We start from the raw sequence: 25,947 nt of genomic DNA, 5'->3' as shown, positions 1-25,947 counted from the left end.
CCCCTGTCATGTTCTAACCCAACGCCGCCTCCCTCCCACCCCACATTCCCCGACTCCGGCCCCCCGGCGAAGAACGGGCGGAGGAGGGGGGGGAGCCGAAGTGTCGCTTTCCCTCCCACAGAAACCCCGGCGTTGAAAAACAGGCCTGGTCCGCCTCGAGCCACAGTACCTAGTTTATCCCGACGCGGCCTCTGCAAAAGCGCTCTGTGGCTCTCCGGCTCCTTTTCTGTCCTGCCCGGCGCCTCTTCCCTTCAATTATCAGCTGAAGCCGCAGCACCGATCAGTGCGCCGTCTGCCTCCGCACCGTACCCCCTCCAGCGGCGTAGGGGGAGGCCGGGGACTACTTTACCCCCAAAGGGGCCCGGGGGCCCCCGTTCTCCCCCCCCACTCGCCAGCAGCGGGTGTTCTCCTCCTGCCCGCCTTGGCGCTCCCTGCCGCGGAGCCGGCAGCCCCCCCCCCTCTCCTCCCACACGTCAAGGATCGGCGGCGGTTCTATCCTTGCCGTCCCCCTCCGCTCGTCTCAGACGTTCCTTGGCTGAAAAAGAGGTATCCCTCCGCTGGGGTCGTCACCCCCGGGGTGCGCGCAAGCGTTTATCCCCCACAGGGTCAGCGAAGCCGCTGGCGGCGGCGGCCTCCCCGTTGGCGGTTTCGCCCCGATTTAGAGACTTCCCCCCCCCCCGCTTTCTTTCACCGTACGTTCGCGGGTGGTGTAAGACCCGCCGACTTCCAGCACGGAGGAGCTTGCCCGTCTCCTTTAAGAGGGGAGGCTGGGCTTCCCGTGACCTCTCCGTGCGGCCGCCCCTTCCTGGTTGCCATAGCGATTGGCCGCTGGCGTCCTAAAATGGCGTCGCTCCTCCCAGACACTTTGTTCGAGGCGCGAGGGCAGGCCCCGTCGCCCAGCAAAGACTTCTACCAGCTCCTTGTCACCAAGGCGGAGGTGAGTGAATTACCTCCCCTCTCAGGGGGTCCTCCACAGATTTCTCCTCCTCCTCCTTCCTCGCTGTTGCTACCGGGTGAGCGGCGACGGCCTGGCGTTAATAGCGAAAAAAGTAATGGAAGTTGCCTCACTTGAATTTAGGGCTATTCGTTACTTCTTCCTAGGACTGAGCAGGTGCATCCTAGAAAAGTGTAGGGGAAATTCTCCGCGCGCTCGACTTGCTTCTCATTCAGGAAAGGAAATGGGGTCCACTAGAACTTAAGCAAAACATTTTGCTGATAATTAAATTGCCATGCTAAACCTCCCTACTAGAACATTCCTGGCTTCATTCTCTAAATCTGGGATTTGGTAGTCCTGTCCCCTAATCCTAGATGCTGCCTTTATTTAAGGCACATTGTACCTGGTTAAATGCACACCTTTCTTTATGCGTGTCCCCGTTTTGAGCTTTCTCATCTACAAGGGATCCTATAGTCCCAGGCATCTCCCATGGAGGTGGGTTTTCCAAAAGGAGTTATATTTCTAAATAGACGAAAGTTCTTATTTCTATGTCACATATCCTGCTCCATCCATGACAGGGATGAGGAGTCTCAGGCCCAAGGGCCAAATGCAGTCCTCCAGGACTCTTTTTGGCCCTCAGTGCTCTCCTCAGGCCACACACCCTTCTCAGCTCCTCATTGGACCACTTTGCACCATCTTTGAGTCTTTCATTTCTGCTTGGATGGAGAGGGATGCAATTGTGAAAAAAACCTACAATATAAGATACAGTGACAAAATTCACATTTATTGCTTACTTTTGCCTCTGACCATGAATTTGACTGTGTGTGTGTTTTTTTCAAACATTCCTCCGTTCTTTCACCTGAAAAATATGAGGCAATTGGACTCCAATATGTTGCAGGGCTGTATACTTGGCAAATTCCCAGATTGCATTTCTGCGCCAAATACCCAATGGTGCTCTGCATTCTGCAACATTTGCGAATACTTTTTCCAACATCAAATCCTAATAGAGTTACTTACTCAGTAATTCAGTAAAATGTTGTCACGATGCTATTATAGCTAACAATATTACCTTTGGAACTCAGATCCTTTCTCTTCTTGGAATTTTACATGCACACTCCAAGCATCTTTTGCTCATTCCCAGGTGGGTTTGACCCGCTGTTTGAGAAGTAAGGTTTAATCTCTAGTAAAAGTAATATCTGTCCTCCAGAGAGAGTGTTATGGCAAGTTACTGTATTTTGTTTTTAAGCTCTCAGCATTTGTGAGAGAGCCGTATGCAGAAATACTATACCTGGTACTGCAAAATTATTTTTAGTGGGTGTATATGTAAATCAAAGTGGCTGTCTGTTCAGGGGGAGACAGTATCCCATATCATTGCCCTTCTTTGACCTGATACTGCTGCAACATCACTCTAGAATCCAAAGAATTAAGAATACTGTCAGTATGCTTTTAATATAGTGGCTTTTGTTCCCTTAGAATGGCAGTGGTGCCTACCTGAGAAGTGGCAGAACTGAGCTCCAGTGACCTCTGGCTGAAAAAAAGCCCCAATTTTAACATAAATACTTGTGTATAAGATTTCATTAAGTCCTCTTACAGAAAAAAGCACTTCATAAGTTCCACTGATAAAAACATCTAGTTTTAACAGTTTGGTTGCAAATAAGTGAATTTGTTCACCTGCTGCTTCCTTTTATTGTTCCTTTGTCTTCCCTTCAAACTACCGTAGATTTCACTGTGGTTGTACATGGACAAGCTAGAGATAAAATGGTGGGGGGGCATAATAGGTAAATGATCTTTGAGAGATCTACAGGGCTACTTCTGAGGGAAATTTTTCATCTGGAGAAGAGATGAGCTTATACTTTGTAGCAAAATTCTGAAGTGCTCAGAAACTACATTAACATTAATTTTGTTCAGAACTTTTTTCTCTATTTGCAAAATAATCGTTTTTATGACAGCTCAAGCATTCAGACCTAGTTAACCAAAGTGTTTCTCAACCGCCCACTTCTTCCAACAGAAAACTATACCATTGAAGCTATTTCTTTTAATCTATCCAGACTCAAATGTCCTTGAAAAGTGCAGTCAGATGAGTGATTCATGGATGCTTCCCAAAACATTCTTAAGAAAGACTCTAAATAGAGATATAACTTTGAGAATAACAGTGTAGTTTAGTATTATATCGAGAAGTGTACGAAGAGTAAGTATTTTATAAGAATGCAGACAGCTGGAAAGATTAGATTAAACCAGAAATGGGTAGGATAAAATTGCAGGAAAAGGCACTGCTGTTAATGTGGGAGGTGTGGACATGAAACCATTTCAGAGAGGATTGATGATATGACAGGAATGTAGGCATCTGTGTCTCCTTCCCCCCACCCTCCGGGGATTTTTTTCTCTACAGCAAGGATGAGTGTTACAGCTGATTTTAAGCATATTAACAACACTGAAATCCACAAGTTCTATCCTCTGAACACCTAGTTTTTGCAGAGTGTATTCATATCTACCTCCTCCATTAAATTAATCATTTCAACAGTATGTATTGTGCTTGGCCTTCTTTTCCACAGGCTACATTAGATTTCATTGGGGGCAGCCCACTACTTGCTCAGGAACAAGGCCGGATTTAGGTTTGATGAGGCCCTAAGCTACTGAAGGTAATGGGGCCCTTTATATGTCCAACGGTCTTTTGTCAACAACAAATTGTCGCTGTTTTTTGTGTTGAATATATGCTATATGGTAATTTATGGACCTGATAGGTATCTAAAGCCATTTGCAAATAACAAAATATGTATTTTATCAAAGTAATTGATATAGAAATGAGCAAACAAGTTACATTTTAGGGAGCAGGCTAGCAGGCGGGGCCCAATACTTACATAATAGGAGCCTATACAACACAAAACACGGTTGCTGTATATAAGTTTAATTTTATTTGTTTTTTATCTTATATTTTGGAAATGTACATACAGTTTCTTTTCTTTAATTCTTTGGGGGGTCCCCAAGAGAGTGGGGCCCTAAGCTATAGCTTGTTTAGCTTATATGTAAATCACTGCTCAGGAGTGATGCTTTCACTTCTTGGAGGTTTTTTAAACAATTTTCTTGCTTCAGTAGAACTTGCTATTTAGTACATTTATATCCTGCCTTCGTTGCATCCCAGAAGTTAAAATGTGTTACATGGGATTCCTAGGTGGTTTCCTATCCCAGCATTGACCTGCTTAGCTTCAACAAGGTGGCTTCATCACATGCCTTGTAATCTTGTCCTAGCAAGCGTTAATTCTGTTGTGGGAAGGATAGATAAATGTAACCATATATGAAGGTCTATGTCTTATAGACTAGGGTTTTCTACACTCCAGATGTTTTTGGACTATAACTCTCATCAGCCCCAGCCAGCTTTCCCAGTGGTAAGGGATCATGGGATTTGGAGTCTACTAACATCTGGAGTTTCCCCACCCTGCTATGGATGTTCACAATGATGTAGCGCATTCACCCTGCTCCTTAAAAAAGAATGGGCATAAGCCCTCCAAAGTTGTGTATTTCAAAGTTTTGTTTATTTCAGTAGAATAAAAGCATGTGCATGGTTAACTGAGCACTGACATCCACATGACAGAGGTGCTAACTTTGGAGGATTAATCCTACTATATCTTATACATAACAGGTTTACAAATAATAAAGGGATAGCTCATATTTTGGATGTGGCTGGTCCAGCCGGAAACCTCATAGATAACAACATTCACAGAACTTGTGTTGTGCCAAAACTCATACACTGTTCATCTTAAATACTGGATAAGCCCAGCCCTGTCTCCCTAAGTCTTAACAACTAGATCAAAATTTCATAAGTGTTTCCCTTCCCTTCCCACAGTGGTTTATCAGCTAGCCTCATATGACTTATTCTAATACCTTTTACAGATAGGTAGCCGTGTTGGTCTGCCATAGTCAAAATAAAAAAATTCCTTCCAGTAGCACCTTAAAGATCAACTAAGTTATAACTTAGTTGGTCTTTAAGGTGCTACTGGAAGGAATTTTTCTAATACCTTTGTGTATCCAAATATTTTAATTAAAGTCAATTGCAATAAAAAATCAAGGGGGAAAAACAAAATGGGGGTGGGGAATACAAGAAGAAGGAAAAAACATTGTCAGTTCACATTAACAATACATTTATACATCATCAATACATCCATCTTAGTTTACACATAGAGATCAATATAGGCCTTCCAAATGTCAGCTATTTAATTTAGTGAATTTGGTGTTTATAGAAAGTATTTTTCTATAGTTTCTCTAGATTGAAGAGGGCATTTGGTCCTTTTTTTATTCAGCCATCCAGAAAGCTACTAGGTAAACAATTTTTAAAATTGCCCATGCTGGGGTATTCATAGAAAATGAGACTTGCCAATCTTTCATATGTGTTAACAGATATGCCTCATAGTACAGAGTACATTTTAAAATTAATAATCTATGTGGCCATCTGTTGCTATTCAGGTTCTTCAGAATGTTTAATTGTACAGGAAGAGAGACATTAAATCAGGCATCCCCAAACTTGGCCCTCCAGCTGTTTTGGGACTACAACTCCCATCATCCCTAGCTAACAGGACCAGTGGTCAGGGATGATGGGAATTGTAGTCCCAAAACAGCTGGAGTGCCAAGTTTGGCAGTGCCTGCATTAAATTATAATAAAGTTACTATGCTACTGTTCTTTACTGTTATGATTAATGCTCATCAAAGTATTTTTAACCCTTTATGTCATGTTACCAATTCTCAGCTTTCAGTAAAGATTTTAGTAGAAGACTGCTGAGAGTTCCAGATTTTTAGTACCTGCTTTAACCAACCTCCACCTCAGGGCAACCTAAGGATTCTGGATGCTGAATATAAATTATTTTTCTTCAGATTGTGTGCCAAATCAGCCTATCCCAGCCTGTGGTTTTGCCACACCTATCACTGTTTTCCTTTAGCAAAGCTGCTCTGAATTCTCTGCTAATATGCATGTACTAGGACATACTGTTCAGGATTACATATGCACCTTTAATGACAGACAGATTTACCCAATAGTTCCATTAGGGAACACAGGAATGGCACGTTATTTTTCTGAGTAGTCACAGATAAGCAGTGCTTTCAGATTTGTTCACACATGCACATACATTCATACCTTTTCCCCAAAAATATCTTCTGGGATCCTGGCTGACTCTCTTCCACTGAACCCTTTCCCCTCACTAGGGAAGCTGTATGCCATGAACTGGCAAGATGACAGCAAGAAGGGAGAGGTGAAAGAAGATCCCTGTGAGGATTGTAGCCAGGACACACTGGGGCATGCAGGGGATGGGGAAGGAAGTACTCACAGGGTTACAGAGGATGGTGAGGGAATGAGGATCAGTGCGCAGGAACCATAGCAGCAAGATCCATCACCAGAGCTGGGTGATGGGCCTGTCTCCATGAACATGGTGGGCACTGAGAGGTAGGGAGCAATGGAAGGGGGACTCAAGAAGGCTGAGGCAGGCAAGGGCCCACAGCCCAGCTACCTAGCTAGCCAGGTAGGGCTTGCTAGCTCTGGGAGGAGGTGTGTGATTCCTCAGCTGGAGTAGGCTTGGTACGGGTGCGGGTCATATGCCTCATCAAGCCCAGATGCTGCAATCAGCATGCCAAGTTCCAAAGGGCAAAAGAGCTGAAGTGCTGTGTCTGCTCAACTGCCCATGTTGATGGACCTTGGCTTGAATGCTCCTGGAACTCTATGGGACTGCACTTCAGGTTTGACTCTGGACTATATCCTGACTGCTAGACTTGAGACTATTGCAGGCATAGGTAAACTCCGGCCCTCCAGATGTTTTGGAACTACAATTCCCATCATCCCTAGCTAACAGGACCAGTGGTCAGGGATGATGGGAATTGTAGTCTCAAAACATCTGGAGGGCCGGAGTTTGCCCATGCCTGGACTACTGCAACCCTGCCCAGCTACAGCTGTGGTTGTGCCATGAGCTTAAGATGATGGAAGGCACTCTGTGCGACAAGACCACCTGTGCCTCAGGTGACAGCAGTGAATCCAGAACCCCCAAACAACAAACCCAGTCATTCAGAGGAAGTGTAATTCAATTTAGAAATGACCCCGCAGGAATTCATACAGGAGAATCCATGGAGCAGTCAGGTCCCACCTGGAGCTAGCCATCCAAATAGGAACAGCACCACTGCAATGCAGTGCCCCCCAACCTGACGCAGAACAATACCATGACCGATGATATCAAAAGCCACCGAGAGATCTAATAAGAATCAACAGTCACACCTGTCCCATTTCTCTCCCTTGGCACAGGATCATACATTATGAGCAAGGCATTTCCCACACTGAAACCAGGCCTGAATCTCAATTGAAATGGATCTAGAAAATCTGTCTCCTCCAAAACAACCTGGATCTGGTTGGTACCAAACCACTCAAGCAGCAAATGTCCCCTTTCTGGGCAATGTTCTTATCTAAAATTATTAAGAACTTTGAGGTCTAGGGAAGGCTTCTTCAGCAGTGGTCTTGCAGCCACCTCCTTCAGGCAGCCTGGTGTATGGGAAATCCATCCAGAAGACAAAATGTATATCGAGGAGTTAGTGATGATGATGATTTATTTGTTGAATTTATATATCACCCTATACCGGGAAGTCACATGATTCTAACATGGTTACCCTTCCTGCCTCTGTTTCTTCCCCCTCCCTCCCAGCCTTTAAGTTTTTGAAGGTGTGAGAACAATCTTTGGTGTCCTAATCAGTTGGGAGGAGATGAAACCCCCCCCCCCAGCTGCCTTAATCAGTCTGGGAGGATAGTGCTGGAAACCTTCTTTGATGTTGGAAATTATTAAAGTGAGGCATTGGGAGGAGGTGGCTATTTATAACATTGGTTGGTTTGGGCAGAGTCTTTCAGAAGCTTATGCACAGACTGGCCTATGCACAGACTGAAACTACCTGGAGGAGTCACTTCGTCGGTTCTTGAGGGCTTCCAAGTGGCAGAGGGAAGGGCATGATTGTTATGTATATATTGCTTTCAGTTTAGAAATAAAATCTTCTCACTTGCTTGTGTTTTGTATTGCGTCTGAATCTCTTTTAAAAGAACCATCTTGCATTTGGCAAGACACCTGGGACCACTCCTTCTTGATGCATTAATCACCTTCCTGGCCCATTCAGCTGCCCCCTTTCTAGCAGATTTTATAAGCCATGAGGTGCAAGAGTACAAAACACAAGTGGTTGCACAAACCTAGCCAAATACCATATCCTCAGGCTGCAGCAACTGAAACTCATCCAATACAAGAAAGCACTTTTCTTCAGCAGGATCAAATCCTATAGGATGGAAGTAGTTTATCCTCAAAATGCTTAGCAAGCATGTCACAGCAAATTCACCTTCCTAGGGCCAGTAGGCAATAATAAGCCTTTATGTAGTTCATATAGTTCCACTCAGTGTTTTTTTTCTAAAAAAAAAATGTTTAGGGGTACTCTCATTTTTCTACTCATATTGAAATACTGCCCCTCAATGAGGCCAGACACAGATTCACAAAACGTTTTGGGGTATGCATAACCCTGTGTACCCCAAGAAAAAAAGCACTGGTTCCACTAGTGTCGTAGCAATATATCTGCTCCATGGCATAATTAATGTAAAGGTTTGTTTTGACCAAGTTTCCAACATATCCAATATTTTAATATTTTGTGTGTGTATGCTAATTTAAAATTTGTCAGACAAATGAGTCAAGGTTCATGAATTGCAATCTGTTCTGTAGTTAGCTCCTTTGTGCTCATTTTTCTTGTGCTTAGTGAGTCACCTAACAAATGAACAACTAATTTAAACAGACTGTATATTAACAGATTTCACATATATGGGGTATTGTATGTCTGATTTAACCAAATGTTTGTATCATTTCCTTTATGTGGTTATAGAACTAATAATTCACTCAGTGTGCTTATAATGGTGAATGGTTTGTTTTATAACATAACTGATCCCCTTTAATAGTGAATTGTAACTAAACTGGTATATTTCCTGTTATTTAGAATAGAATTGTAGAATTGGAAGGGACCCTAAGGATCATAGAGACCACCACACCAGAAGGAAAGAAAGACAGAAAGTGAAACCCAATCTCCTTCTGGCCTGTTATTTATATGACCTTGAGAGAAAGAGGTAACAGAACCAGTTTAAACCGGCTGTTCAGCTTCTCTGAAGGAATACAGTGGTGCCTCGCAAGACGAAAATAATCCGTTCTGTGATTCTCTTCGCCTAGCGGTTTTTTTGTCTTGCGAAGCAAGCCCATTGAAGGATTAGCGCTTTCAGCGGCTTTCAGCAGCTTTTAGCGGCTTATCTGCTGATTGAATCAGCTGATAAGCGGCTTAGCGGCTTAGAAAAAGGGGGGAGGGAAAGGGGGGAAAACAGCAGGAACTCGCAAGACATTGTCGTCTTGCGAAGCAAGCCCATAGGAAATTCGTTTTGCGAAGCACCTTCAAAACGGAAAACTCTTTCGTCTAGCAAGTTTTCCGTCTTGCGAGGCATTCGTCTTGCGGGGCACCACTGTAACCCAAACATCAGGAACCTTTTGCTTGTTTCCAGGCAGAATAGAAGCTTACTTGTCAGCTAGAAATTTCTAGCTTCCACCAGCTTGTATCACACAGAGAAGCCTCTAGAACCTTCTTGAATAAATTAGAATAGGAAAGATCGCTACACTTTAAACCAATATTTTCTTTACTAAAAATGCAAACTTGACAAACTCTGGCACCTTATTCCAAAGTATGATTCTGTCTACACTGCTACTTATTCTTTAAACTTAATGACTTAATGGACACTGCTAACAGGTTTTGCTAAAGTAATGTAGGATGGTACCAGTAGCTGCAAATGACCATAAACATTTTTGAAAAAACAGGTATTGGCAAAGCTTCCTTCTCTGTAGATGTATCTAATCTACCCTACACGAATAATACTGGGGGAACATCACAATTCTGTAGGAAGCTGCCCCATACTATTCTAAGCATCTTGTTTCAGGTTGATACAAAGTACTTTTGTTTTTATTGTAATTATTTGTAAGTTTTAAACAGATTTTATAAACACATAACATTTTAATTCTCTTAATGTTTAATTGCTTGTAATTATTATTTTTCCTATGTTTAAGCGATTGTTTTTATCTGTAAGCCACCTTGAGGGGAAAATGTGGGATATAAATATATACTAATAATACTTCACAATTTCCCTTCTTTCTCAGTTTTCTAGGGCATGGTTATCTAAGTGACTTCAGTTGTTCCTCAGGACAAGGCAGCAGTAGTAGTTGTTGGGCCATCTTGTGGGTGGGCAGGGGGACTGAGAACAGCAGAGAAGGCATCATTGCTTCTGCTGCATATAAATTAGCATATTAAACTGCAACATTTCCTGTCTGCTTCTTGTGTATATATAGCAATTGTTTGTTTATTGCAATATTTACACACAGATATTTTTTTTTGCAAAAGTGTAGTGTGATTATTTTTATTTCATAAAATGTATATACTGCTTGATTGCAGAAAAAACCTCAAAGCGGTGTTAAGACTCAGTTTTATTTTGCAAATTGTCGCAGTGCTCTGAGGACCACTTTTGTTCTGTATTCTCCATACTCTCTGGTGCATATTTTCATGAGAGTGAGGCACAGTATTACAGAATCATTTTTGCACTACAAAGTTGTATGTGTTAACAAGCAGTGTGTTTATCCTTTACTTTGGAATGGGGATCAGAAGAAAAATGTGATGGAAAATTGTAGCAAACTGCTCTAGAAATGTGTGAGGTGATGTTGATGTCATTGGCATTAGCCAATAGTAGCCCCCAACAGCTGTTTGCATATATACTGAATGTTCCTTTCTAAGTAGAGGAACTGGGGCTTTCCAGCTTCACCTTGAGGCAAGGTGAAAATCTGAAAAACCAGTTTAACCAAAGCATACAGTGGGACAAAAGAATGTACATTTGTATTGCAAATAACAATGGCAGCATAAAACCACCCCATCTTTTTGATGGAAATGCTGTCTGCCTTTATCCCAAGATCATTAGAATCTTTATTGGAGACTTTAGTCCAGATAGACCTGCTCCCAAAGACTGGGTGAGGGGCAATTGGAAATATGGCCTTTTCTGTTGTGATGTCTTATTTATGGAATACTTGAAAGAGGGGTGCTATTGGAATAGTCTCTGTATATCTAGATGGCAAGTTGGAACAGTTGACTTTTACTGCTGTGCTGTTGCTTTTTTTTATTCAGCATATGATATTTGCTTTTATTGTAATTATTTCTTCTTTCCTTGTAAGTAGTTGTGAGGGCCATTAAGATGCAAAAAAAAAAAAAAGTAAATTAGTTGTATCTTGATTTGTTATGAGAAACCCCTTCATATAAGATACATGGAAATTCGTTCAATTCTCTAAACAGGAATGTGATTTTAAATGGCATTATTTCTAAAAACAATCTGAGCATAGTATCCAAAAAAGTATTGTAGGAATACATACGGTACTTTCCCTTATTATTCTGTTAATCGGCTCTTAATATTAATTTTCTTGCAAATCAAAATGATGTGGCTCATTTCAATATCTCAGTTTCTAAACAGCCTGTTATTTTTCTGCTAATGAGTTAGTAACTGTATAAAAAGATTATTGCATGTTCTTGATTTCAGTTTTTGATATAATTGCTTCATTTATCATGTGCTCCTTAGACAGTTCCTTGTAACTAATTAAATGCAAACATTTGACCGTATGACATGCCAACTTCTGGTGTTAACTGATGGCGTTCTACTGTAGTTAAATATGCAAATAAATTATTTTTAACATGTCAGTCAAGCTTTTTCGTATTCTATCTGCACTGAAATAACACTTTTTAAGAAACTTTTCAGATTGCTTGTCAAAGCCTGAATGTTACACAGTGCAATCCAATGCATGCTTACTGAGAAGTAAGTCGTTAGCATACTTACAAGTACAATCTTAATTGCCCTAATAAAATCAGTCCTAGCTATAGGATGTACATAATTCTCACAATTCGAAGGCCATACAACCACTCTAGGAGGGATCATGCTGTTTACGTTGTCTACCAGCGTGACTTCTAGATCCAAAAAGAGTAATAGTCACTAGAACAAGAAATAAAAAGGGTCAGACTAAAAAATGTATTTGTCCTAAAAAGTGTATGCTTTCCATGTTCAGGGTTGAACAGCTATAGATAACAAATACATTTCCATTTTCCATTTTGGTTTTCCCATTCCCTTGGAGATTTCCCCCAGTGTAAGGAAAAACAAAACAAAACAAAGAACACTACAAATGATATGCCCCTAGGTAAGCTCCAAACACCTATTGTGGCTCCTTGAGGGAAGACAGATTGTTGCTTTGAATAAAGATGGAAGCCTTTCCACACTTTAATGGTGATTTCATTTTCTGAACAATTGTTTTTCCTCATAGACCTGAAATGTGAGCCATCTCTTCGATTACTCACATTAAACCGTAATTGGATCTTGTTTCTCAAGAATACACATTGTCTCACATAAGGTCACCGAGAAGACATAAAACTAGGTAGATTTTAAAAGATTAATCCCGAAGAAAAAGCTGAATGCTGGGAATTCAGATATTATAAAACAGATATGTTCCATATATGGTGGATTATCCGAGCATACAGAAATTTTGGGCATGGATATTAACAAAGACTAAAGATGTAATGAATGCGGAAGTACTATTATACCCTGTTAGAGGTTTGCATGGAAGGAAAAATTTCAGAAGAAGAAATGGAATTAATTTATTATTTATTGACAGCAGCAAAGGTTTTGTGGCATTCAGTATTTGAAGAGAAATGAAGTACCTGGAATAATGGATAGGGAAATAAAGTGCTGGATATTGATTAAATCTGTGAAACTAATTTACTGGATTTTAAAAAAAATAGGGAGGGATGAAAACAGTGCAAAATGAATTGTTCTGAGATTTAAAAAAAAAATATGGTAAGGAAAATCCTGTTTAAGAGAAGATACTGATTTGATAGCATTAGGAGTTAAATTTTAAGAAGGACCAAAAGAAAAGAAAACCATATAAAGAGTTACGGAAGAACTATTAGAAAGAATGCTCTTTTGAATATTGCATCTGCAAAAAAAGGTTGTGTTATGATTAATATTTCCCTTTGATTATATTTGTAAGTTTTGATATTAATAATAAGGTTAATAAAATTCAGCAAAAATCAAAAATGCATTTAATTTTTATGTGAGTGGAATGCTCTGGCCATATTTTGTATGACGTGTTTCAAACTGATATTCTGCTTTTGTGCCTGCATGTTCAGCATTCCTCAGAACAGGCCAGCAAGGCCAGTAGCTGTTGCTGGCACCTGTTAACAACCTGATCAGTTTTTTAAAAATGTATTTTTATTAAAGATTTTTTTTATTTACAAAGGTATGTGCAATGTCTCTCGTATTCCCCCCCCAACGCTTTTTTTTTTGACAAATCGGTTTCATTTGTTGAGATATTAGGAAGAACAACCTGATCAATTTAACCCCTTATTCATTTTCAGTTAGAAATTGTCCATTCTTCCTGACAGCTGTGTACACTGATAGTAATCCCAACTGTGGGAGGTGGCAGGTTTCCCAGCCTATGAGTCATAAAGATGTGTCCCTGCAACTCCTGTTTCTATCAGGAACCTGTGCTGTCACTTTCCAACATCAGACTCTACATCCACATATCAAGGAAAACCTGAGCAGAAGTGGAGAATGTGTGGTATTGAAACACAATACAGCTGCCTACCATATAGTGCTGTGGTCTAAACCACAGAGCCTAGGGCTTGCCAATCAGAAGGTTGGCGGTTCGAATCCCAGCAACGGGGTGAGCTCCCGTTGTTTGGTCCCAGCTCCTGCCCATCTAGCAGTTCAAAAGCACGTCAAAGTGCAAGTAGATAAATAGGTACCGCTCCGGCGGGAAGGTAAACAGCGTTTCCGTGTGCTGCTCTGGTTTTGCCAGAAGCGGCTTAGTCATGCTGGCCATATGACCCGGAAGGTGTCTGCAGACAAACGCCGCCTCCCTTGGCCAGTAAAGCAAGATGAGCACCGCAACCCCAGAGTCATTCGCGACTGGACCTAGCGGTCAGGGGTAAAAGACTGCTACCACTGATGTGGCTAGAGGTGCTGATGTTTCCTTTACCACCACATTCCACCAACCAACCAAGGACATGGGTACCAGAACACATGACAACATGTCGCTGCTTGACCGCTAGACCCTGCACTACAGTCCCCACATGGCATTACACAGACCTATGCCAAAACATCACAAGGCAATTTAGTAATCCCGAGGGGAGGGGATCTTTTTCAGTAGGTCCCATAATAAGCATCTAATTAGTCATCTCTGTCCACCACCTGAGAGTAACAATTTCCAAATCTTATCAAGTGGACTCTGGCGTGTAAAAGCATATGGTGAGCCGTAAAGTTGTTGGCTCTTAAGCTACCATCAGACCCCCTCTGTATTTTTCATTATGGATATTGAGAAGGAAATAAACAATGCCCTTTTGGGTTTATTCCTAGCTTATCCTTCAGGAAAATTAATTGATGCATAAATTGATGCATAAATTGATATCCCAGGAACTAATTTTGTTGCATTAATGAGTGAGCCATTCCGTCCCAAAAAGTACAATTTAACTGAAAAAGTAAACATGCCAGTGTTTACATATTGTGGGAGGTATGAAATTTATTATTATATGTTTGTCTCTGCAGTGAAATTTCCTTTAATAATAACAATAAAAAGAGAAAGAAAAATACTGTAAATGCATGCTCATCCTCTAGTAAATTGATTTACATTCTCTTAAAAGGCTTTTGTGGTTTTAATTGTTACCAAAGAGGTGCATATATGGGTGAAGGACAAGCAATCTTCTATTTCTCCATCATGATCCTTTTCATAAATTAGCTTACAGCTACATTTCTAGAATTTCTGGCCCTCCATGTAGCTGAGGAATAGATAGAAAGCTTGATAAGCTTTTTCCACAATAAGGATGTTCTAAATATGGGGACAGTACCACAATTTTTGGCATTGGAGCTGATGGTGTCCTGTTTTGATGCTTTCCCCTAGATTACTCATTCTGCACAAATTTCATTGTTAGCAATAGGTGAAGATATCTTTAGTACCCTCGGTTTGTAATAATTTTTTCCTGCTTCTTTCTTTTTTCTGGTGTTTGCTACTGTCTTTTTTTACTTTTATCGTCACTGGAGTAAATTTCGATTTCTTTCTTCTTTTTTGTTCATTTTTTTAGTTGTTTGCTAGAAGTTCCAGTTCAAGCAAACTTTTCTAGGCAGACGTTACACTAAAAATAGAAAAATTATAGTAGAAAACAAAAAATATATCCAAGAAAACGGCAATGAGATCTGAAACAGCAGATGGCAGAGTAGCATAAAAATCACCACAGAATATTAATGTTAAAATGCCTGAGAAAATCTTTGGATGCATTTGGTTCACCTGGAACCAAAATAAGTGTTAGATTAGCCTCTCTCTCACTAAAATGGTAATTTACCTCATTGCCGTTCACTATAACTGGCAGCTGACAGACCAGGAAGAGGCACCTGAAGATGATTTCAGCACACAGGTAGGCTCATATGCAGAAAAGTGATTTGTCAAGTACCGTTGTCCTAAATGGTGAAGAGCTTCAAGGTAAACACAAGCAATTTCAATTAGGTTCTGAAACATACTGGGAGCCAATACAGGCATTTTAGCACTGGCATGATGTGTCCTCAATACTTTGTTCCCATTAGTGCATAAGACAGCTGTGAGCATATTTACAGTGGTGCCCCGCAAGACGAATGCCTCGCAAGACGGAAAACTCGCTAGACGAAAGAGTTTTCCGTTTTGGAGGCGCTTCGCAAAATGAATCCTACGGGCTTGCTTTGCAAGACGACAATGTGTTGCGAGTTCCTGCTGGTTTTTTCCCTTCCCCCCTTTTTCTAAGCCGCTAAGCCGCTTATCAGCTGATCCGATCAGCAGATAAGCCGCTAAAAGCCTCTAAAAGCCGCTAATAGCGCTAATCCGCTAATCCTTCAATGGGCTTGCTTCGCAAGACGGAAAAAACCGCTAGACGAAGAGAATCACAGAACGGATTCTTTTCGTCTTGCGAGGCACCACTGTACTGCAATTTCTGAACCATTTTCAAAGGCAACCTTGTGGCATTAAAATGATCTTGTCTAGAAGTTAGCAGAGCATTGATGACTTGAGGCTATGGTATCTCTCTCCAGCAAGATTCGTAATTGGTGCAAGCTTTTATTTGCCACAGAGGCCACTTACTTATTTTATTTATTATAATACCATTATACAGTGTGATTTCACACACAAAAAATCAAAGTGGCTGTACAACATTAATAACCAAAAAAAACCCACCAGCTAAGATTTCTCAAAATTTTCATTTATAGGTAATTTTCAGGTGGTGGAAAATTTCTCTTCGGAGTGAATTTCGTGAAGCAAGGCCTGGAGAACTTAGAGAAACTCATGAAGACTTCTTGGATGACCCTTCTCTCCAAAGTAAGATACTAAAAGTATAGCTTTAGTCTGATGTATGTTCCAATCCATCATCTGTATTCATGTTTGCATGAGACCTAGATTAATAGCATATTTAAAGGTGATCTGTCACAGCAACATTTCAGATGATAGAAACTGCACTAGTTTCCTTATAAAAGATGACAACAACAGTGCTATTATTTGGCTTTCTTATATCAAGATTTTTTTTTTTTACTTTTGAGGATTTGAGAAGAAACACTAATTTGGGGATGGAATTGATACCTTCTTTTAACTTCATATGGAGTGATTTTGAACCACACATATACTGGTTTTGGTGGAAACCCAATGAAAAATTGCCCTCAACTTGTGCAGGTGCATGTCCCTAGTTTTTTGAAAGTTCAGTTTCCCCTTGGGCGTCCCTTCTAACCCTACAGTTCTATGATTCCTGCAGAGTACAATGTTCATTTGGGTATATATGTGATGAGACATTCTTTTAGGTATTACTATGCATTTCATTTCTGTACCAGTTTATATTTTAAAGAAAAAATCTCAAAGTGGTTTACAACAGCTTTCTTTCTCTCTTTCTCTTTCTCTTTCTTTATTTCTCTCTCTCTCTCATTCTTTCTTTCATACTGGATTCAGTCAGGTTATGACTAAATTCAGACAGACTTTGTCCTCAATCCCTGAAGAATTAAGCACACAAACTAAGGAAGCTTGCATGCTGCCATTTATACCATACAACTCACAAAGTTTATTGATTTAGTTACATCCATCATCTGATTGAGTTATCAGCGACCCTTCACCTTGTTTAACACCTTTAGAATACCGAAAGCTTCCACCATAGTTAGTATCTTTAAAATACTGAACATGACGCTGCGAACAATAAAACATCATAGTTAAAAAAAGATATATAGAAAATATTTGGTCATTTCAACATCGTCCCCTGATCTATCAGGAACTTTCATGCAAGTTCTACTGAAATTAAGAAAAGGAAGCATACCAGAAAAAAGCCATAATTGTGCTTCAACAAAGCTTGTGTAACATGTTAATATTCCCTATTCAATCAAAACGAAGACTTCCCCATTAAGGCAGCATCTTAATCCCAAGAAATATTCCTATGAGTGTAGGGTGCAATTCTCCAAAATCTTCCAGTCCGGCACAGTCCTTACTCCTGAACACGGCATGGCAATAAGGATTTGATGAGTTGTGCTCCAGTACTGGAAACAGCCAGAAACTCATAAAACAAGGTAGCTATGCTTGACAGAGACATCTTTTTCTTCCATCATAGTTTTCCATTGCCTTTTCTTGCATATAAGCTCAGGCAGGAACATAATCCAATGCAACTGAGAAACAGAATCAGGATGCATCGCCCGTATCCATAGCTACCACAACAGGGAGCCCAATCAGGAGTGATAAAAACACTAAGAAGAGCTGGGAAGCATTCCCTGTCGCACCCATGTTCCTCATCATTGTTGATCCAATGATCCTGAACCGAAGGCCTAGCGGGGTAACAGCCTGTGTATTTATGGTATTTCCTGGAGTGGTTGGCGCTGGGATCTTGGGAAACTGACAGTCATCTTCAACAACACCTACTTCCTGGAACTGGCCATTACAAGGAGAAAGAGGAAGAGAATGTGATTGGTTTGTTCCCCTCGGAACCGCCGGCGACTACAACTCCCCATTCAACATATCAAAAACACCAAATAAAATAATCCAGAATAAAACATTACTAAAGAAAGTCAAATATAAAGTATACAAGCAAAGCAACATAATTAACAGGAAACAAAATATTATCTTAAACATTTCAAAAGAAGACAGTACTAAAAGAAGTCAAATATAAAATGCACATTTAAAACTGCATAATTAACAAGAAAATAGCATATTATCATAAGCATAGAACAAACCTGCTGTTGCTGCCACCAATGGTGGATGGCAGTTCATGGTGGACGGCAGTTGTGGAAGCTCAGGCTCAATGACCTCGGACTGCACTAAGAGGCAGCCAAGATGATATCTGCTCTCTTCAACAGCCTCAGCTTTTGTAGCTGGAGTCAGTGAGGGCCCCACCCTCTCAGACCAGGTGAAAAAAGGCTTGCAAGGCAAGGAGCAGGTCTTCCAGGACTCACAGCCAAGATGGTCTCCTGGTCCCAAGCCAAATAGGGTTTGCAATCCAATACCAACACCTTGAATGGGCAGCCAGTACAATTCTGTCAATAGTAACATACCACGATGGCAATATTCTGCCCCAGTGAGCAGATGAGCTGCCACATTCTGAACTAGTAGCTTTCAGATTAAGCTCACATAGAGCACTTTGCAGTCATCCAATCCAGTTGTTACAAGTGTGTGGATGGCAATGATCAAGCTATCCCCATCCAGAAACAGCCATTGATTACCTCACCAGCTGAAGCTGGTAAAAAGCAATCCTAGCAACTGATGTCACCCAGACCTCTAGTGACAGATAGATCCAGTAACACACCCATGCTACAAGCCTGTTCTTTCATATGCAAAGGAGGGTGGGGCAGCAAACTAAAAACCATACAAGACAAGCTGTTGTTTGAACATATGTCAGCCAAATCCCGACTTGTTCAGCAAATGATGGCTTAGTGTTACATAGGAACCACACCAGTTTGTATACTGCATTTGAACGTTATGTGTGTTCAAGTTAGCACTATACTTTTGGTTTAGGAAAGTGAGTTTAGTGTTGTTTCTAATTTTACATTTTTAACCCTCAGTGTTAAAATTACTGATAAAACCGGTAATCGCTACTAAGGAAGTTAACTGCATGTTGCAACCCAGCATTATATTCAAAATCATATCAGATTTACCCTTCCACTGTAATGAATCATTTTGGAATAGTTCTACCATATGTATGGTGAGTCTGCACATAGAACTTCACCTGTTTTTACACAAAGGTCATCGGACAGAGACCTACGAATACCGCCTCCATCAGAAGTGAGGCTTACATCTACAAGAGAGAGGGTAGTTACAGACTGCCCTCCCTAGGGAGATATACCTGACATCAACTTGTATATTCTTTCAGTACCAGGAAAACCATTATTTCGGGCATTTTAAAACATTTTTATTGACTTTAAATTTTTTCGCTATTAATTGCTCTTTATTCCTTCCATTTGCTTTTCATTTTTGTAAACTGCGTTGCAGTCATTGGTAAAGGCGAACATATAAATGTTTAAGATAACAATATCTGACAGCTATTCAAGTAATTGGGATAGATAGATCATTATGGACCAACCTTTGGGGCATTTGTGCCATACAGAATATTTTTTCGGATAGCACCTATAGCACTAGAGACTGTGCTTTGCATTCAAAAGATTCCCGGTTTAAATCCTGGCATCTTCAGCTGAAAGGATCAGGTAGCAGGGCTAAAACAGGCTTCTTATGTGAGCCCTTGGCTTTCTGCTGCTGATTGGAATAGACAGTGCTGTGTTGAAAACAGTCTGGTTCAGTGTAAGGCAGCCTCATAATCCACTCTCCTGTGTCCTGTGCTTTAGGGTAGTCTTGTTTGATGTGTATTAAGTCATGAGCAGGCAACAGAAACTCACTGGTCAGGAAGGAAGGAGTACTTTAGAGCCTAATTGGGTAAGACCCCACTCCCAAAGCAATCAGCTTTCAGGCTGTCTGGAAGTATTGGTTGCCAATTGAGGAAGCTAAAGGCAGTAGAGCAGTCCAAGGCAGGCACAGGTCACCAGCCAGAAGTAGGAAGTGTAGGCCAGGGCAGGTTCCAAAGGCAGCAATGACGCAAGTGGCCTCATCCTGTACAACAAGGCAGGAGTATGGGTTCTGGAAGGCAGCAGAAGAGAGCAGGGACTTGGTTTGGTTTCAGGAATCTGTAGCACAACTATCCTGTGACAAATCAGGCCTTAGCTTGAAAATATATATCTTGCAACCGCAAATAATTAGACATGTTTTTTCTGTGTTGCCTCCTTGCAGTAATGAACTACAGGCAGAAAATCTAACAGAAATTCAGTCCGGACACAGTTTAGGGAGAAATGATCATAGTCGGCATGATCACTCCACACAGTTTGACAGAGAGGCTTCTGTGGGGATCAATCTGGAGTCAACTGCCAAAAGATTTCTCCAGCAGAACTGAGATATGTATGATGAGTTCAGAAAATGGATTGGGATATGGATATACAGTGGTACCTTGGGTTACATACGCTTCAGGTTACATACGCTTCAGGTTACATACGCTTCAGGTTACAGACTCTGCTAACCCAGAAATAGTACCTCAGGTTAAGAACTTTGCTTCAGGATGAGAACAGAAATCGTGCTCCAGCAGTGCGGCAGCAGCAGGAGGCCCCATTAGCTAAAGTGGTGTTTCAGGTTAAGAACAGTTTCAGGTTAAAAATGGACCTCCGGAAATAATTAAGTACTTAACCCAAGGTACCACTGTATAGCCAGCAGGAGTAGTAGTCCAGGAAATAGACTAGACTGGAAAGAGCAGAAGGCACAAGGCAACAGGGAGTAGTGAGGTCCGAAGGTTTTTCTGAAACCAGTCTGACAGGAGGCTTCTTCAGAAAATACCATTCCTTGCAAGCCGTGCCTTAGGGAGCAAGTGTATGCTCAAGAAGCTGGCATAAATCAATCTGGTATAAATTTACACCGGAACCAAACTCCTTTCAGGAGCAAGACTATGGCCAGGTGAGCCAGCCATAGCCTGTCAGAAGGAAAATAAGATTACAGGATAGAGTTTGACTTAAACTACCCTTTTTGTCAAGTCACATGACTGAGCTGACAGTTAGGATCCAGCTTAAGCCCCCACCCCTTCTTGGGAACTTACACTGGCCTTGGCTCAGCTGGCTGAGCCCCAGCTGATCCAGAATAGGCAAGTTATACTGGCATACTTTTGGCTGAACTCAACTGTGGTGGGAAGCTCCCAGCTCAGCCAGAAATTCACTGCATCCCATCAGATCCTGCCATAGAATTACCTTTGTCCATGTTGTACAGTTGACAGAAGGCCACAGCCATGAATTAAGGTTCTGAATAAAAAATTAACCAGCCCTGCTTTTTTCTATTTCTTTTGAATCTCTCCCAGCTTAGGAAGCTTTATGTCTAAATATCTGTGGAAACTGAGAAGGGAATTTATGGATTTGTGAACAAGGTTATGACAGGGTTAATAAATGGAGCTGGAGATAGTATTTACATGAGCTGTTGATAGATGAAGATTTTATTCCAACTCTGTGGCACAAAGTACTGAATATACAACATTCCATAACCATTTAGCTAATTTTATCTCTAGTTTTTAAAGTTATTAATTAACATTTGACTTGCCTCTCAGTAGTTGGTATACATGATATAGTTTTTATGTGTCTTATAATGCAAGAAGACGTTCCCAAATGCGCTGTTGTAAAATGTTTGTTCCTCAAGGAAAGATAAAATAAAATAAATTAATTTTGTCAGTAAAACATTAAGCCAGTCATTATCCTACGTAGGTACTTCCAGCTGTTAGTAGAAAGCTTATGATACAAACCATTTTAAATAATCAGGAACTGATAATGGTTTTTAAATGCTCATCATAGCATTTAAACATCACACAGAGAGAAGCAACCAAGTTCAGCAGCAGTCATGCACTTGCCAATTTATGCCTGGTTTCAGGGCATTGTCATGCTATTTAATTTGATTTTGCATTTGATAATCTGCCTACAAGCCTTGGGAAATTCGTGATTCTCTACACGTCAGCATTCTAGTAACATTTAGGCAGCTGTGTGTTTTGTTTGTGGTTTTAATTTGATATACTGGTGTGTTTTCAGTAAGTTAGTGCAAAATATATTTTAAAAGGGGTGCATCCTTCCTCCTCAGCAGAAGGAGTCCTTCCATCAGAAGAAGGGAACCTTTAGCCTGACCAATTGCTATTCATCCAGGTATCTTACGATGGCAGCTTTAAGATAGCAACCAGATGATTAAACTATTTATAATAAAGATAATCTTGGAAAAATTGATCATATGAACAAATTTTGTACCATAGAGTGCAATCCTATGCATAAGAAAGATAGGTTACTGGTGGATTAAACTCTGTGAGTTGCACTGTATCCTTGAATCTCAAACTGGGCTGGATCTCTAAATGGATATTATCTTAGCTGGATTCAACCCATGGGCTTTTCCGTCCAATAGGAGGCTTTTGGCTCCATAGAAGGCTTTTTTCAAAAATAATTGCTGTGTGTGTACTAGACAGCATCTTAAAAAGCAGAGACATCACCTTGCCAACAAAGGCCTGTATAGTTAAAGCTATGGTTTTCCCAGTAGTGATGTATGGAAGTGAGAGCTGGACCATAAAGAAGGCTGATCGCCAAAGAATTGATGCTTTTGAATTATGGTGCTGGAGGAGACTCTTGAGAGTCCTATGGACTGCAAGAAGATCAAACCTATCCATTCTGAAGGAAATCAGCCCTGAGTCCAGGATCTGGAAGGACAGATTCTGAAGCTAAGGCTGCAATACTTTGGCCACCTCATGAGAAGAGAAGACTCCCTGGAAAAGACCCTGATGTTGGGAAAGCTTGAGGGCACAAGGAGAAGGGGACGACAGAGGACGAGATGGTTGGACAGTGTTCTCAAAGCTACCAACATGAGTCTGACCAAAAACTGCGGGAGGCAGTGGAAGACAGAAGTGCCTGGCGTGCTCTGGTCCATGGGGTCACGAAGAGTTGGACACGACTAAACGACTAAACAACAAGAAGTGTGTACATGTGAATTTGTGTGCATGGGTTGGCCCATCCATGAGGCAGGCTGAGGCAACCACCTTGGGTGGTAGAATGCCAAGAGGATGCACCCTCAAAGGCCCACCCTGCTGCCTCTTCCAACAGCAGAGAAGTGCCAGAGGCAGCAGCGGCAGCTTCCGGCGAGATCTCACACCTTCTGTGAGTTCTCTGCAAGATCTCATGAGATCCAACCACAACCTGCTTCTGCCACTTTGCAGGTGCTGCCACACAACCCAGGTAAAGGAGACTTCATTGGGGCAGCAACTTCCTGCTTCAACTCTAGTAGCAAAACAGGGTGCACCAACCATGGTTTATGGTTCCAGTGTTGGCAATGAGAAAATTGGCCTTCAGTCTAAAAAAGATTCCCTGTTCGTGTGTATTATATCGTATAATAATAATGCCCCCCCCTTTGCTGGCAAGGACAGTACAAAACAGAAAAAGGTGGGTGGGTAAGAGAGAAAGAGGGACGCCACACCCATTTTTTATTTTAGTCCTGCCCAATATGGTCTTTGATTCCACCTACCACTGGCTCTGCCCCAAGGTTCTTGCCGGCATGCCGGCAGGCTCTGCCCCAAGGTTCTTGCCGGATTCTTATCCCATTATACATAACTAAGCCATTTCTCACCTTTTCACCCCTTGCCTTTTCCTGTAAGACCTATTACAGTCGTTAAGAGTCGTCAACAGGCTCATCTCAGCTATCTGCCAATCTCCTATTCGCACCACCCTTCTGAGTAATACCCCTCCCCACCTTCTCACTATATAGAAGGATCTGGCAACTTCTGTTTCAGTGTATCTGAAGAAGTGTGCATGCACACGAAAGCTCATACCAAGAACTAACTTAGTTGGTCTTTAAGGTGCTACTGGAAGGAATTTTTTTATTTTGACTATATTTAGCAGTACATTTAGAAGAATGGTTGATCCTTTGGAACATAGTATAAGTCTTGTTTTTTGTTTTTTAACACAGTTCAAATAGCCATCGTGTTTGGAGCAGATACTCTGGATCATATCTTCAACATGTGCCGGGGGAATTATGATTTCTTAGTGCGTCTTCCTGATCCATTGCTTTTGTACATCATGTCCTATTTGGATCTTGAAGATATTGCCAGACTTTCTCAAGTATCTCACAGATTTGAAACGGTAAAAAAGAAGAAAAAGCAATATTTGAAATGTGTTCACTTGCAGTTTAGCTTCAACAAAGACGAGTGCCTTCAGTTAGTGTCTGTCTAATGATTGTCCAGTCATGATGAATTACCAAAAAGTTCCAAGGAGTGCTAGTTATTGCATGAGCATGTAAATAAACATTTTGAGGGACTGGGGATATAGATTCTCTGGGCTCCTAGTGTAAAAAAGCTAACTCATGATGTGGTCAGCTTTATTAAACTGAGTTCATCCAGGAAAGTGCACTGCCATACAGTATTCTTTATCTTAATACAGTTAGGTAGCCGTGTTAGTCTGACTCAGTCGAAATGAATTAAAAAGTTAAAAAATTGTCCAGTAGAACCTTAGAGACCAACTAAGTTTGTTCTGGGTATAAGCTTTTGTGTGCATGCACATTTCTTCAGATACATGCACACAAAAGCTTATACCCAGAACAAACTTCATTGGTCTCTAAGGTGCTACTGGACAATTTTTTGATTTTTTTTATTTATTTCGACTTTATCTTAATATTTATGCTTGACCCTTTTCTAGACACCCGTTCCTGCGCCCTTCCTGCATCAGACCTCTGTGCCTTAAACATCCATCTCTTGAAGACAAACTTCATTGTATCTCTAGCTGTCATAAGATTTTGTTATCCTGCTAGATGAGATGTAATACATAATCAGAAATTTATTGCCTCCCTCAGTTATTTTTCACAGCATGTGACAATTTCACTAAAATGACTGCACATGCTTGCACATGACTGACTTAAACAAAACACCACCAGAGGGAGCTAATGCCTAATGCAAAAGAGAAATCCAAGCAAGGGCATAGTTTTCTTGTATCGTTTGGGAGCCATATAATCTTTCCGCAGATTAATTACCTGATGTATGCATGTTTAAATAAGAAAACATTGGGCAGCCCCAAGTATCTGGGATTCTATATTTCATTCTGCAATCTGAAAGCATTACAGCAGATTTGTGGTGCGGGACATGATGGCAGAGTAGTTCTTTCTGTAGATTATTTTAATATGTCATATTTCATTTGCAAAGTGCAATTCCAATCCATAATTTGGTTAAATGAAAAAGTGAGATTTACTTTGTAATTCTGTATATGCCTACTCTGAAGTCAGGAAGTGGCAAATGCTAGCACTGAGGCATAGACAAAGGTGATTCAATCCATCTGTGGTGGCAGCACAGCAAAGCAAAGAAAAAACGCATTGAGTAAAGTAGCAGAATATTCCCATGCAATAATTATGTGTTTTAAAATGCAAGGGCATTGTAGCTTGAAAGAATCTGTAGATGGTTCAATCCAAAGTAGGAAATACTATATACTGTAATTAACAACACTATAGAAAGTTAAGGTAATGCAATATCCAGGCATTCATTTCTTTGGAAAAGCTCCCATCATTACTGTAAATCAAACAGCCAGCAGTAATTCAAATATTTGTTCTCCTTCAAATAACTGTATTTTTAAAATGACACTTGTCTAATGTTTAAGGCTAATACGTTTTTGTTTCTTTTGCAAATAGTTATGCAACTCGGATAAACTATGGGAAATGATTGTACAAAATTTATCGGGCAGAATTACCTCAGAAATGAGATCCCTGGCACACGAGGTGGGCTGGAAGCAGTTCTTCTTCACTAACAAAATTCAACTGCAGCTCCAACTCAGAAGAAGACGGCAGATGAAAACTGAATCATCAGATAGCCTGTCAGATTAAAGGAGCGCTTTTCCTAGCTGGTGGTAACAA

General features: G+C 40.9%; 2 protein-coding genes across 6 annotated transcripts in view; one reads left to right on the top strand and one right to left on the bottom strand.

The window, feature by feature from the left end:
* TRIP12 (thyroid hormone receptor interactor 12) overlaps window positions 1-310 on the bottom strand; it is a 70,076-nt gene extending 69,766 nt beyond the window's left edge. For all 5 annotated transcript variants that reach the window (XR_014220089.1, XM_082223820.1, XM_082223821.1 and 2 more), the window contains exon 1: window positions 170-310. The gene's annotated coding sequence lies outside the window, so the exon portion shown is untranslated. The remainder of the gene's footprint in view (window positions 1-169) is intronic.
* On the top strand, window positions 301-25,947 carry FBXO36 (F-box protein 36). Its single transcript, XM_082224662.1, has 4 exons — window positions 301-937; window positions 16,263-16,371; window positions 24,022-24,194; window positions 25,726-25,947. Exons 1-4 carry the CDS (start codon window positions 842-844, stop codon window positions 25,915-25,917), a joined length of 570 nt encoding a protein of 189 aa, XP_082080788.1. The 5' UTR covers window positions 301-841; the 3' UTR covers window positions 25,918-25,947.

The sequence above is a fragment of the Podarcis vaucheri genome, assembly GCF_965113315.1.
Source record: "Podarcis vaucheri genome assembly, chromosome: 5".
Lineage (NCBI taxonomy): Eukaryota > Metazoa > Chordata > Lepidosauria > Squamata > Lacertidae > Podarcis > Podarcis vaucheri.
The sequence above is the reverse complement of the archived record's forward strand: the minus strand, read 5'-3'. Positions and strand labels throughout refer to the sequence as shown.

Excerpts from the sequence above, each read along its gene's own strand:
- FBXO36 (XM_082224662.1), top strand. The coding sequence starts at position 842 with ATGGCGTCGCTCCTCCCAGACACTTTGTTCGAGGCGCGAGGGCAGGCC. Across the intron at positions 16,372-24,021 it reads GGATGACCCTTCTCTCCAAA|TTCAAATAGCCATCGTGTTT; the intron begins GTAAGATACTAA and ends TTTTTAACACAG. Across the intron at positions 24,195-25,725 it reads TATCTCACAGATTTGAAACG|TTATGCAACTCGGATAAACT; the intron begins GTAAAAAAGAAG and ends TTTTGCAAATAG.